Source organism: Cryptomeria japonica, chromosome 2, assembly GCF_030272615.1.
Source record: "Cryptomeria japonica chromosome 2, Sugi_1.0, whole genome shotgun sequence".
Taxonomy (NCBI): domain Eukaryota; kingdom Viridiplantae; phylum Streptophyta; class Pinopsida; order Cupressales; family Cupressaceae; genus Cryptomeria; species Cryptomeria japonica.
Window position 1 is genome coordinate 315,798,377 of NC_081406.1, and position 14,674 is coordinate 315,813,050.

Below are 14,674 nucleotides of genomic sequence, written 5' to 3' on the forward strand. Positions count from 1 at the left end.
TCTACTTTCAAGAGCTCAAGGTTATAGGGTATTCAACTGTAGAATTGAAGAGATGTCTCTTTTATCTTTTCAGCCTTCAGTTCTTATGAAAGGCTTGCCTCCTAGGTTCTCCCCAAACAATAACATTGCTGGTATTCTGGGACCAATTGGCTACTTAAATATATTGCCACCATTAAGAATTCAGAAGTCTTTCTAACAGACCTAAAATTTAACAACCTTAAGAACTAGCTAACATGTAAACACTTCAAGCATGCATAAATGATGGAGATGTATTATAATAAAAACAAATGAATAGAGATATCGTACAAGACAAACAAGCTTACTACTAAGATTGTATTGCTACTCATGCTCTCTCATTTTCTACTATGTTACTGTTATCACAAAAGCTTGCACCATTGCTAAGCTATCAACACAACAACCTTGTGAAACATGGAAACAACCCCGAAGTGTGGGACCTTGCGCAAGGGGGTTGAATCTCCGGAGAAGGCCGGCTTCCTTCTCATTCCAGGTGCAGGTGTTGAACCAACTCAACACTTCAAAACTTACTACTAAGCCTATCCTAACAACTTTCAGAGGCAAAAGGAAGAGAGAATTGCTTGGAATAAAAGGGGGTGATGCACCAAGAAGAGATTGTTTCTCTCCCTACCGAAATGACACAAGTAATTAAATGAAACACCCGGAAGGTGCACAACTTTTCAGTTGTATGAGTGACCCCAATGCATATATTAAGGTTAGAATTCACTGAATGCCAAGAGGGGAGAAGGATTCCCACAAGTCACACTCAGAAAAAACCAGTTAACACAGCATATATGAAGAGAAAAAATCACAAGACATACACCTATGATGGAGGTAAGAAAGCATACACAGCATACATAAGTTGAAAAGAGGCAAGAATGGTGATTTTCAATTAATCATAAGGCCAAAAGCCAATCTTACAGTTGCAGAAATACAAAAATTTACAAGTCTTCAAGAGAAGAGAAAAGCATAAGAAAGCTCAAGGCAGCAGGGAGAGAACCCTTTACAATGAGGCTTAAAAGCCATTATATAGAAAATGGTCACAAGGGTGATCATGACCCCTGCATGTCAGTCTGGAACTGCAGGGAAGTGCATGCACTTGACTTGTACATGCAAGCAACCTAGCCATACCTCCAAAGGCAATTTTGAGGAAGGTGGGGTGACAAACCTTCCAAAGTCAGGCATGACATAAGTCACCAAGCATGGCCCCATACCTCCCTTGATGGAAATCCTGTCAAAAACATTAAATGCACCCCTGTGGCTCCACAAAAAAAAGTGCATAAGTCACCAAAACTGTCGGAGCATTTAAAGCCTTGAGTGTCGATCACGCCATCCGAAAGTGTTGCAAGCCAGAAGCAAGTTTAGAAGACTTCGGGGACCGGGGTCACCGTAGTTGGGGAACTTCGGGGACCAGGGTCACCGTAGTTGGACAAGGAACTTGGTAACCTGGGGGTTCCGGAGTTCCGGGGTTGAAGAACAAGGAACTTGGGAACCTGGGGGTTCCAGAGTTCTGGGGTAGAAGGACAAGGAACTTGGGAACCTAGAGGTTCTGGAGTTCTGGGTTAGAAGGACAAGAAACTTGCGAACCTGGTTCCGGGGTAACTTCGGAGATCGGGGTGACCGAAGTTGGGAAGACTTAAGAACTTCCTTCTGACAAGACAACACTTCACACTTCATTATTCCATTGCTTTTCTCCTTGATCAACTGGGCAGCACTGGTCCATGGAACATATCTCTGATCGGTTCTCACTGATGGACCAAGGGTGTCATAAAATGACAACAGTTACCTTTATGCTTCTGTTATGCTAGTTTGGGTACAATCCATTTTGGGTTAGAATACCAGTCCAATGTGAGCGAGGGTGCAGCTAGGGTTCAGGATTTGGCCTGTGGGTTCATCCCGGATGAATCCAAGAGAACCCAAGAAGAATTTTTACTTTTTTTGAATACCTACATGTTACTTGTGTTCATTAACGCTAAAAGAAATATGTTCAACTGATCCTGAGTGGGGATGGAGTTGAACCAAGATATCGAACTGACTCTTGTGCTACTACTTTTGCCCATGCTCACTACAGTCCCACTCCATACATCCTCTTCTCGCACACATGTTTAGATTGCCATTTATTGGAATCACAAGACCACAGGTTAACTTACTACGTTGGTGGAACTATGATCTATGTGTTACTCTTCAGAGTGTTCCCATTGCTTAATGTACTACAACCAAAGCTTAAAGAGATGGGTATTTGCTATTAACTTTATTTGAGGAATCATAAATGTTGTCTTTCAAATTTAGAAAGTGTCATTATAGTTTCTGGCAAATGTTCTGCACACCTTACTGATTCAATCAAAGGAATTCCAGCTAGGCATGGTTGCATTTATTGACATTTTCTACTATAGAGCTCATACATGTTTGGCTTTTAAATGTACATGGATGTTGCATATGTAGAAATTGTTTAGATGATCTTATCCTTATACATTGCAATATTAGAGTATAGCAATATATAAACACAAATTCACCTGTGACAAAATTATTTGTTGTTTTGATCTGGGAATATACTCTGATGAACATGGTATTACATATATACATGGATATTGTCACATCGTTTATTGGAGTCATAGGTAACCCTATTTTTAGATATATTAATACCAATATGAATATTATGAATAATGATATAAGTTATAATTATATTCATATATTATATTTATCAATGTTCAACTAAGTTTCCTAACACGAAGACAAGGGAATGGGGGAATAGATTTCAGGGACAGGGCATGAGGGGCTAAAGTTTGAGGACAGCAGGGGGACGGCGGTAAAATATATAGTACTTGAAAAATAAGTTATAAATAGATGTATAACTATATAAGAAATAAGTAAATACATTGCGATGATTGCATTGAACTATGAACATTAAGTTATTATTATTAACAATAACATCTTAACAAGTGGTAGTTTTTAATAGTGAAAATCAAAACATAGACATTGGAATGAGAATTTTCAAAATTTCATAATCATAATTCACAATTACGATCAACAATGTTCAAACTTCAAACCTCAAAAACAAAATAGTAAATACTCGATAGTAATACTAATGACTCAGCACTCATGAGTCAATGGCTAATGATTTGATGCCTCTAATCATCCCCAAGTTCCTCACCAATCTCCTGATCACTAGAATTGTCGGACCCCACATGCTCAAGCTCATCTATACCAATACCAACCAGCCTTGTCTGTGTAGCATCATCATCAATCTATGCCGGCTCTACATCCTATCTAGCTGCTAGACTCTCCTTGTACATTTGCATGTTGTAATCAATGAGACACGAGCTATGTATAGCGACAAACATCTCTGCCCTCCTAGAAGCAAGCCTCTTCCTCTTAATGGAGTGGAAAAAGCTATAAGTAGACCAGCTCCACTCAGCAGCAAATGAACTAGAAACCTAGGACAGCAAATGAATAGCTAGAGTAGTAATCAAAGATCTAGGCCCATGCATAGTCCACCACAACTTGGGGTCTTACAATGACATAATCTCTAGATCTATCTTGGTTGCCTTTGAATATCCCCAAAGAGTGGCAAAATTTGTCTGCTCAGTATGAATCAAGCTGATCTCTATAGGATCATACAATTTCTCAATGGCCTTCATGAACCCATCCTTCACCTCAACATTCTCTATAGGTGTAATTCTGTTAAAACTTTGCACATACCACTTCGGGTGTAATGCATAGGCAGCCATGTGTAAGGGAGTGTTGAGCTTCTCCCATCTACGCTGAATGATCTGTTGAATATGCTCAGTGAAGAATTGTGTTGTGCTCATTGCACACCCATCCCCGTCCTAGACAGGGACCCCCAGTTTGTGTCTTTCAAGCTCGAAACACCAAGGAATCCTCAAATTCGTGAAGTTGGTATGAGCCGAAAGTCATTAATAAAGCCTTCATTTGCCCGAAACTTTTCCAAAGTCCAAATCGTGCATCTCGCAATGAAGGAGGGCGTTTGAGATAAAGTCGTAAGAAATCATCAAGGTTCACAAACTTGTGCATTCTACTCTGTGAACTCGAAGCCCTAGCTGTCGCTTAAAGCAAATTCGCACGATAAGTCATCCAAGCCGAAATGCAAGTTCGATGAAGCTCACAAAATAGGCCTCTAAGCCGAAAATATAAAAAAAAGAATGTCGCGAATTTGGTAAAGCATTTTAACTTTAAAAAAACTTTGCAAAGTGGCTTCTCAGCCCGAAAATTGAAGTAGGGCATCATTTTTGCAAATTTTTCAAAGTGGTTTTACCCCGAAAATAGGGAAGAGCGTCATTTTTTATAAATCGCGAAGTTTGCATTTTATCATTTTAACCCGAAAATGCAAGTCATGAGAAAGGCGTCACTTGAAAACTTGCAAAAAGTCGCTTTAGCCCGAAATTGGGCAAGCATCCAAAACGCAAAACTTATAACACTTTTCAAAACGCCCCTCTTGGCGGAAAATCGCGAGTTAAGTAAAGGCGGTAAAAATAAAACACTTTTCAAGCTTGCAAAGAATGGTCTTAGTCCGAGAATAGGGCATCACGATTTTTTCCTAAAGGGCGTTTTAACTTAGAACTCTCCCATGTTAATTTTAGATCAGATTGATAGCAATAATCAGAAGTAACACAATGAACACACAGAACACAAGAGTACCCTGGGAAAGCCTCCCTCTTGGAGGTGAAAAAACCAGCAATTAATCTCAGTTTATATTAGGCAATAATCAATATGTGACTTTACAAGTTTACTTCAACACTTGACGCAATATGAACATCAGCATATACACAGCAGTATGATGAACTTATCTACAATATACTTGACTGAAGATGATTTGCTGCTGCTGATCATAGGACCATTCGCTGATCAAGGAGTCAATTCGCTGACCATGAATGATAACTGCTGCTCCAGAATTAGTTCGCTGCTCTTGGAGATGAATTTGCTGCCATAGGGATATGCTCGCTGATCTTTATGATGCAGTTTACTGTCCTTGTATTTATTTTCGCTGACTGGAAAATTTCACTGCTGATCAAGGATGTAATTCGATGTCTTCCATTGTGTATAATGATGAATGAATGAGCCTTGTATATATATGTGATCTTAGCCACCTAATTCATCCTAGGTCGGCTCACAAGGATAATCAATTAATAATAATATGATGACCTAAACTTGGCGCCCAATATAGGGTCAGCCCCATTGCATTTACAAGTTACAATGTTCAATATAGGGTTAGCCCTATCCACAAGTTACATCGCCCATTATAGGGCCAAACCAAATTACAAGCTATGTTTAATTTTGCACATTTAACGTGACTAAGGCCGATAGGCCAATTAGTCACCCACAAGTTACATTATGGGTCACGCCCAATTTTCACATTTGCAAGTTACATACACATATCAACATCCTTAATGGTTACAAGTTACATAATGCGTTTGGGTCCAGCCCAATACCCAATACAAGTAATACTTATATTTGATCCGAACTAGCTATTATTTCAACATCCCAGTCCAACATCGCGCAATACGTAAAAGGGGCGTTTAACTTTAACATTTGCAAAAGTGGTTTTAACCCGAAAATAGGTAAAAGTGAAAATCGCGAGGTTTACATTTTGTTCTTCTAGCCCGAAAATGAAAACAAATGAAGGAGGCATTTAAAACTAAAACTTTCCAAAAACCATTTTTCAGGCCGAAATTCACGAAAATGCCCAGGAGGCCGAAAAGGTCAAGTTTGCATTTTGTCCTGTCAAGCCGAAGTCGCTCAGTATAGTGAGAGCGAAAACATTCTAAAGATACATCTCACAAAGAGCTTCACTGAGACAAAGCCAGACATTTAGAAATTTAATATTTATTAAATTAAATTATTTAATTTTTCAAATTGATTTATTAAAGTGAAATCAATGGTTTGCATGTCGCAGGACGTCATCAGAAGGAACCAGGAGAAAGCCTGAAACGACAAAGCCAAGCACTGAGAGCTAAAGAAGAAGATGCAGGCACGCGCTGCGGGAGAGCAACCGAGCATTGGGAAGCGTGTCGTTGAACAAAGCTGAAGTCCACCACCAGGACCAAAGACCAAAGAAAACTCTGAATGCGGCAAGTCTATGCATTCTAGAGAAATACACAGCTGGATTTAATTCCAGAAGTTCAGTTTCTGAAAACTAAAACTGTTTTATTGTAAAACTGCCTGTGGGCCCCACTCAGATATTTTGAAAGAAAGGGGAAACAAGTCAGTTGTGGACAGTTATGTCCAACTACCGGATAGACTCAAATTAATGCCAAAACAGTTGTGGGTAGTTGGGATAGTGGTTGGATAGATAAGTGAGAGTTTAATGGGCATGGGTTAGGGCTACCAGCTTCTGGAAGGCAGGTCAGGACCCTTGGATGCAGTCCATCCTAGCCTCTGATTCATATTGTAAAATCTATAAAGGCAGAGACCTTTCTTTTGTAAAGGGTTAGAATTTTTGGTGGTTAGACAGTTAGATTGTTAGAGAGTTAGAGAGTTAGATTTTAGAAGTTAGAATAGGTTAGATTAGAGCAGTAGCATAGAGATGTTGCAGAAATTGTTGTAATAGGCAACTGAAATCAATATATAGACATTGATTTGGTGTTTATCATCTTGTTTTCATCCTATTTGCATGGTTTCTTTAAGCATTTTAGATAGATCTTTCTGTTTTGGGTGTGCAGGTATTTGATAGATTCAGGCTCACACCATTGAGGATATACTGATTGTGTATCCTTTTGTATGGTTAACCTGAGCCTTTGAATTGTGCTTAGTTCAATTGCAGGTGTCCGTCTGAGCTGCGCCAGAATTGGGTGCTTAGCCGTGTGTTTGCAGTCTGAAAATCTTCCAAGTCCCTTTGAAGATTGCGCCGTTCCTGCAAGGTTGTGAGCTATTCTGGCCAAGCAGGTATTGGTTATGTTGAATCCGTCTACCCCAATACCAGTCTTGTTAGGTTTAGATCTCCTATCCCTTCCCTTTTGATTTTATTTCGCAGTCCGAGAATTGCAGAAGACCATCTAGTTGCAAAATCGTAAGACACCTTGTGCTCCCAGCAAATCACATCAACTACTAAGCTATCCTGCAGTCAAGACCTGACAACCGAAATATTGAGGTCATCCCCATTGATCAAAATTAACACAGCATTAGGGATTTCCTTATCTCAAGAGAGGATAGGATTCTTAGCATTTCTATTTTGCATTGGCCGGATGAAGTCGTAGTTCCGCGACTTTCGCCACGTCAACAAATTGCATTGTGAAGTCCTCTCGCACAACAGCCTTCATTTGATCAAGCATAGAATCAATACACTCATACACCTCTCCAAGGGAAGGTGCATTAGAATCCTCATATTTAATAGCTTTGAAGACTGGAGTAATGATGGAGGCAATATATTTGGCATCAGCCCAAAAAACATCATTATTCACCACCTCCATCACCCTCAACTCCTACTGTGTCTTCAACTCAGGCCACCGGTTCCATTCTGCTGTCATAACCATTACTTGCAATGCTTCTTGCCACTCGACAATCCTCTCCAACAGAATAAAGTATGATGCATACTGAATCTCTACAGGGTTCATGCTTAATTCTGGGTTTCTAGAGTTGTTTGTGGTTGTCTTTCCTTAAGACTAGATGTTTAAAGGTTTTGTTACTTGTGTACTTCTTGTCTTCTTTGGGATGGTTGGTTATTTCTAGTGTTGCTAGTTCAATTCAGAAAGATGTTTAAGATTTTTACCATTCAGTTTTGATTTTGTATCTTCTAGGTGGATCAAATTTAGCTTTTGTCAATTCAAACTATAATAATGCCTGTCTTTATTCAGGTGAGGGCCCCAATGTATCAAAAAGAACATCACAATAGCAACAACAAAAATGCAACAAATGACATGTTAGTGGAATTACCCTGTGAATGTTGTGATACCAAGTTAGAATTTCCAACTTTCTGACAGACCCAACTATTAACAACCTTGAGAACCAGCTCAAATGTAAATAAATCCAGCATGCTTAAATAATGAAGATGAAATAGAAGCAAAATAAAAGAAATATACAGTAAAAGAATAACAAGCTTCCTCGTAAGACTGCATTTTTGTTATTTCTGACAGACCCAAAACTTAATAACCTTAAGAACCAGCTCACACGTAACTACTTGCATGCATAAATAATGATGATGTAATATAAGCAAAATTAAAGAAGATACATAGTAAAAGAAGAATAATCTTCCCCACAAGACTGCATTTTTGTTACCTTATTGTTCCTCTTGCTCTCTCTTTTCCTCTCTTATCAAATGACTAAGAGCATCTTGTCTATATAGCAACTCAGGAAGAAAACTGCATTGAATGCAGGTGGTAGAAAAGTGGGTTAGTTGAAATGGTAGGTGCACAAGTTTATCCAGTGTGGACAATCCTAAATGCTAAAGCTAACAAAGAAAACTAGCCTAAATAAACTTAACATAAGAGGTGTATTTACACTAACAAGTATATCCATGGATCTGCTTCCTCCATTCTGATAGTCCTTGTATGCTTCTCCTCAACTTCTTAAAAAAAAGGATATGATCAGTAGATATGTCAAAGATAACATTTATCACCATACATTCAAGTCACTTGAGCCTTTTCCATGCAACCTTTCAGCCCCAAGATGGATTTATTGAAGCGTTTCTTACAGATAAATGAAGTCAAGGTTGTCCATCTACGCTCTCCCAAAGTATCCCCTTACCCAATTGAGAGGGGTTTCTTCTTTCTAGTTATGGTTAAGAGAAACAATCGTATTCCTTTGGTGATAGGATCGGTAGAATTTGTTATTTTTGTTTGCTCCAAGATAAGTAAACTGAAGAGCACTTTATTTTGATTATTTTATCTATCAAGAGATTTGAGGAAGATATCGCTATTTGTACAGGGACTCAAAAAGTTCCCTAACCACAGCTTTTGTTATCACATAAGAGGTACTTGGCCCTTTACCTTAAGAAGGTTCTTATTTTTAGACATCTTACCTCACCAAGTAGTAGAAATACCAAGCTGAGTACCTCTATTCAGCCTGTTCAAGCCATTGTAGGTGTCAATTGCCTTCTGGATACGCATTTGGATACTTAAGTTTTACACACAAAGGCAGTTATCATATGGTTTCAAATGTCAAATTTCACTACCAATTTTAAATAGAAGCTTCATTCTGGTACATATTCCAGTTTAAGAGTATTTATCACAACGAAAAATTATTTTTCAAAAGACTTGAATTATCCAAGTATTATGCAGGCATTAAATTACTCGTAATAACAACTGGAAAAAAATGTGTTAACCAATTCAAATATAATGAAATCTTACTGTACGAGTAGTATATGCCCATGAATTTTGCCAAACCATGGACCTTTCTCCTTTTTCATTTTCAAAAATTATTTCGAACATCTTTGCAAAATTTTGCCCAAGACAGTGCGATGTAGCACCCTGTATACCACGTCCTGTGTTGGGAATAAAAGCCTGCAACAAAATAACATACAATTCAGACCCAGTACTTCCAAATATTATGTTAAGTGTCATCCTAATATCTAAATATTATTCCAAGCAAGATATTTAGCACCTACTTTCAGATTACAGACAAAGCCATACCTCTACAGTAGTTGTGTAAAGACCGCCAGCAAACTTTTCTACCTCACTTTTCTTTCCCTTTATCACAGGAACTCCTAGAAATTCTTCATATATTTTGCGATACAGTTCCAAGATGGCAAGCACCTATGTTTAAGCAAAGAACATGTCAAGCCCTACAAAAGTACTTACTGAAAATAAGGCAAAGGCCATAGAAAACTGCTTCTCAAGAGGGAGATTTCATCTCATGAAAAAATAGGAAACTTCCATTGAAGTACTGGTCAAGGATTAAAATGTACAGAGACTAATTGCCTGAAACAAACACAAAGAAACGCATTCTATCATTTAGCCTAGTATTCACCAACAGAAAATGTACAGAATAATTGCCTGAAACAAACACACAGAAAAGCTTCCATGAAGGAAGTTGTTTCATATATCACTTGCCGAGAGTTTAAAAAGCCAGAACTGGCACATACAAAAACATGAAAAATGTAATTATATTTTGATTCATTAATAATTTTATCAAAATCAATAATAACAAAGACAGGAAAAGATGATAGTGAAAAGAGAACAAGAACTGAAATTTTCAAATAAAGATTGGTTTGAATTGCAATTTTCTTATGCCTCTAATTCTATTGCTTAAAAATTCACCAAATCGCCTTCATACAAGCTTCTTAGAAAGGTTACCTTTCCCTTCAAGTTGGATACACCTAAAAATGTGTCTTGGAATTGCCTGTTCAACTTAAACAATCTTCATATCTTGCATGATAATCAAGCAAGCCTTTACCTAGTGTTCCATGGGGACACATCCCCAAGGGTCCAGGTGACACTCCCAACATTACCGATGTTCTAGGGGCTTGGGAACTTGGGTACTGAAAAGAGACGTCCCATTTTTTCAGGCCTGGACAGTCTACTCCAAGTGGTGCATAAAATATAAAAATAAAAAGGTAACCTTTTAACAGAAAAAATAATGCTGAAAACCCCTAAAAGTCTAAAAGGAGGATCATCATTGCAAGAGCAGTACATTGTATTTACATTTTAAAATTATAGCTACTTTTAGTTTGTTTAAATTATTTTACTAGCCATCCCCAACATCCCTCAAATTTGGAAAAACGATTTCCATCCCTAAAACCTTGTCACCATGTCCCCACGATGTCCCAAAAGTCAGAGAAACACTCGATTTATTTGATGTAAGAAATTGTCTTTTACAGCCATTTCTTATTTTGCATTTCACTTTGGAAAGATTTAATTAACTTAAACATATTTAATTAAATTTTTCATTAAATTTTTCATTTTATTAAGGCACATTTGATCCATGATGAGTCCCAGAAATATCTGCAAGGCACTTTATCAAGGTTGTGATGCAATCTAAGTTTTCTACTACTTAAGATAATTGAGGTTCCCAAAAATTTCAGAAGAATGAAAGGAAGCATCCAAGAAAGAGAAAACCAACAAAAAAACACCACTGCACCGAAGTAGCAAACTGCAGATCTCAGTAAAACACAATGAAATCCTCAAACATGAACCAGCAATCTGCAAAACACACCCTCAGAGTATCACCATGCCAAGGCCATGCCAACAAACCAACACAAGAAACCGACTTCACCTTCCAATCAACCCAGGAGATCTGAGAACATATTACTAATAACATTTCACATAGTACCTGCATAATCAAAAGAAAAAGGTGGAAACACAAACACGCAAATTAAAACAAGAACATTAGGTACACTTCACTTCATTCATTCATTTTCTAAATTCCCAATGTCTTACACAGTAAACCGACCTCTTTAGATAGCATCACTAATCCAGTGACTTGTGATGCACAGCCCATATGAGATAATTCCACAAATTAAATATAGGCATGCTGCATATTGCAGTATTACATCATTATGTGAGTGCAAATGTGATAAATCCACACAATGCAAAATTAATATTGTAAAATAGATCTAACATCTTTCCATCTGTAATTAATAGAATATTAGGAAGAATGCCCCTGTGAGGAGTTATTTTCATAAATGTGACAACACACAGGAACATAGCAACAGCCCAATCAAAAGACTAGTTGGAGATATTTAACATGTTTCTACACATTTGTTATTAATTAACACAACACACATGAGCCCCACGCACACATATGAGCACTCAGCACATACATCCACACATTGATGGATCTGAAATTTGTTATGGTTGTATAACTATACGGATATGTATCCAAAACACAATACATCTAACCATTTTTGCAATGTTGAAAATAGTCTGGCATAAGGGACTGCCTAGCATTCCCTATATTCCAATGGATATCCAAATTCTCAGATATCTCCACAGGGAGCAGAGACTCTGCAGATGAGTCCAGATGTCTCAAAAGCTAATCATGACATCCAGTTTGAACATTAAACATATTTTTAAACTCTGCTTCATCCTTATTAAAGAATTGCATGCTGTAATTCAAATGATATTTATTTCAAGAGAACCTGTTGCCAAATCTTAAACAGAAACCTAAGGTTCTCAAACTGGTTTTCTAAAGCCAACTCCTGATAGGAATAAACCAACCGCATGAGTTGGAGCTAAAACATTTCTCCTCCAAGAAGGTGTGTTGTACAGTTCATACATTGACCAGCAAGGTATAACAGTGGAACAGCTTCATAATAGAAGATATAAAAGGGAAATGAATTCTGAAAATACTTAAATACACTAAGCCATAGGTACCTAATCTGGTTGGATTTGGTTCTAATCTGGTTGAGTCTGGATTTTGTGGATAGCCAGATTTGGTTCTGATTTGGTCCAGTCCAGAATTCTTGGAAAGCCAAATTTTGTTCTAATCCAATTCAGCCAGATTTGTTAGACATCAGGATTTGTCCAATTTTGTATGGATTTGAAAGTTCCTATATAGATATTTTACCAAATTCGTTTTTTCAAATTTCTGAATTTCCAAATTCTTTTGACCTTCTGAATTAATCAAATTTTTCAGATCTGGTAACTATTTACTAATCCACATTGAATGAAAAAGAATAAGTACAGTGACTGAAAAAATCAAGTCACAGCCCAAAGCAAAAAGACAAACTGCATTGTCAACATTGTTTCAGGTTTCTACAGATTGTCAGCTTTCCCAAAACAAGCTGAGGCAGTAAACATTATACAAGTAATTTCATTTTAATAATATGGAATGGCAATGTTTCAGGAGGAGACCTTGAAAAAATGGCACATATTTCCATGCAAATGATGGGCTAGCTGCTCAAAAATTACTAGAAACAATGCCAATGTCCTGAATTTATATGTTTCAGTCCAAAAATTACTAGAAACAGAATCACTATCATAGTCATACATGTCAATCTATTTCTTACTAAACTTATAGAACACCATATAATCTGAAAAGTCAAAATTCACCTCTTACTATATTTTAATTAACAAGGGAAGATGGATTCAACCTCCATACATGCAAATAACTTTATACATATCCTGCTAAGCAATCTTTCCACAACTCAATACAGAATCCGATATGGTAAAATCCTATTGAGACATACAAATCAAAAAGAAATATAAATAAGCCTGTCGAGAAAATGAATGCTAGATCAATGTTTTTAAATTAGGTCATTAGTGAAAAGATGTGTGCAAGCTCCAAAATATTTTGAAATATAATTACTGTAAGCAGAAATTCCATCAAGTAAACTACCTGGTTGTTTTAAGGTTTAAAGATGTACCTCTTCATCAGCTTCCTCCTTGGTAGCAAAAGCAGTATGACCTTCTTGCCAAAGAAACTCACGACTCCTGCAAACACACAAAAGAGTCTTTACTCTGCTAACCCAACCTCCCAAACTATGTTCTTCCAACTAATATTTCTTATCCACAAATTTTGAATCATGATTTTGTGAAGCCCTAAAACTATATCTTGTACTTCTGAATTGCTGAACCAATTAAAAGGGTATTATTTTTGTTATATTCAATGTCCTGCCATACCACATGCTCTTAAGAACCAGCAGCACTACATTGTTATCCATAGATTTGAAATACATTACAAGATCCTTCCTAGCCTATCCTGCATCCTCTAATGGTAATCACTTAAGGAGAAACTTCAAATATGATAATTTGATGAAAAGATTACAACTTTATATGCAATTTATCTTAAGGAGAAAGGATGCAGATTATGCAGAAATTCCAGGATGGAGGAAAATTCAGGCATTCATGGCTCCCATGTCTAAAGCACCAATATGAAATTTCAGAAGTTTCTACAAAATCCCTCTAGCAAATCAAGAATGCATTGATAATATTTAATTAGGTAACATAAGTAACAGTAACCATTATGCTACCTTATATGTTAATACCTTATAATTATCGTGACTCTTAGATGAGAGTAACTGTGTGATAACTAGCATTAGAATGTCAAAACTAGGGCACATAATTTGAATTAAAGGGTAAGAAAACCGAGTGGCAGACGCATTGAGTCGTCGGCGCCATATCAGTGCCATTACTGCAGTACAAATTGATTTCAAAAACCGTGTCCTACAATTGTTAGGAGGGGGTAGATATTACCAGCAGGTCAAAAAAGCCCTACGACTTGATTTCTAGGATCCAAGGTATGAAGGTTTCCAGTTTGAAACTGATGGACTACTAAGATACCAAGGTAAGATGTATATACCTAAGTCTACCAAATTAAGATATTTAGTGTGGAAAGAAGTACACTCTACACCCTAATCCGAACATCCGAGAGTTACTAAAACTTCTAGCTGATGTCAAACCTTTGTATTTCTGGAAAGGGATGAATAACGATGCCGTAAGGTTTATGGTCAGTTGTTTTGAATGTCAGCGAATTAAGGTCGAACATCAACACCCACCAGGGTTGACACAACCCAACGCAATACCTAACTAGAAATGGCAGATAATCAACATGGACTTTGTCCAAGGATTGCCTATGTCCAAGAACAAGCATAATACCATTCTGGTAGTGGTTGATAGATTAACCAAAGTAGCTCATTTTAATCCAAGCAACCTAACAAATGGAGCGCCTATCATAGCTTATAAATTTGTGCAAGAAATATTTCAGTTACATGGAGTACCAGAGAAAATAATCTCAGATAGGGATGCCAGAATGACATCCAAATTTTGGC

The 14,674-nt window shown here is 37.3% G+C and overlaps 1 protein-coding gene across 3 annotated transcripts in view; it reads right to left on the minus strand.

The window, feature by feature from the left end:
* LOC131070236 (proline--tRNA ligase, cytoplasmic) overlaps positions 1 to 14,674 on the minus strand; it is an 85,049-nt gene that overhangs the window by 39,839 nt on the left and 30,536 nt on the right. For all 3 annotated transcript variants that reach the window (XM_058005742.2, XM_058005741.2, XM_058005740.2), the window contains exons 8-10: positions 13,271 to 13,337; positions 9,597 to 9,719; positions 9,315 to 9,467 (exon numbers count right to left, since the gene is read on the minus strand). In XM_058005742.2, coding sequence (XP_057861725.1) covers positions 9,315 to 9,467; positions 9,597 to 9,719; positions 13,271 to 13,337 — 343 coding nt within the window. The remainder of the gene's footprint in view (positions 1 to 9,314; positions 9,468 to 9,596; positions 9,720 to 13,270; positions 13,338 to 14,674) is intronic.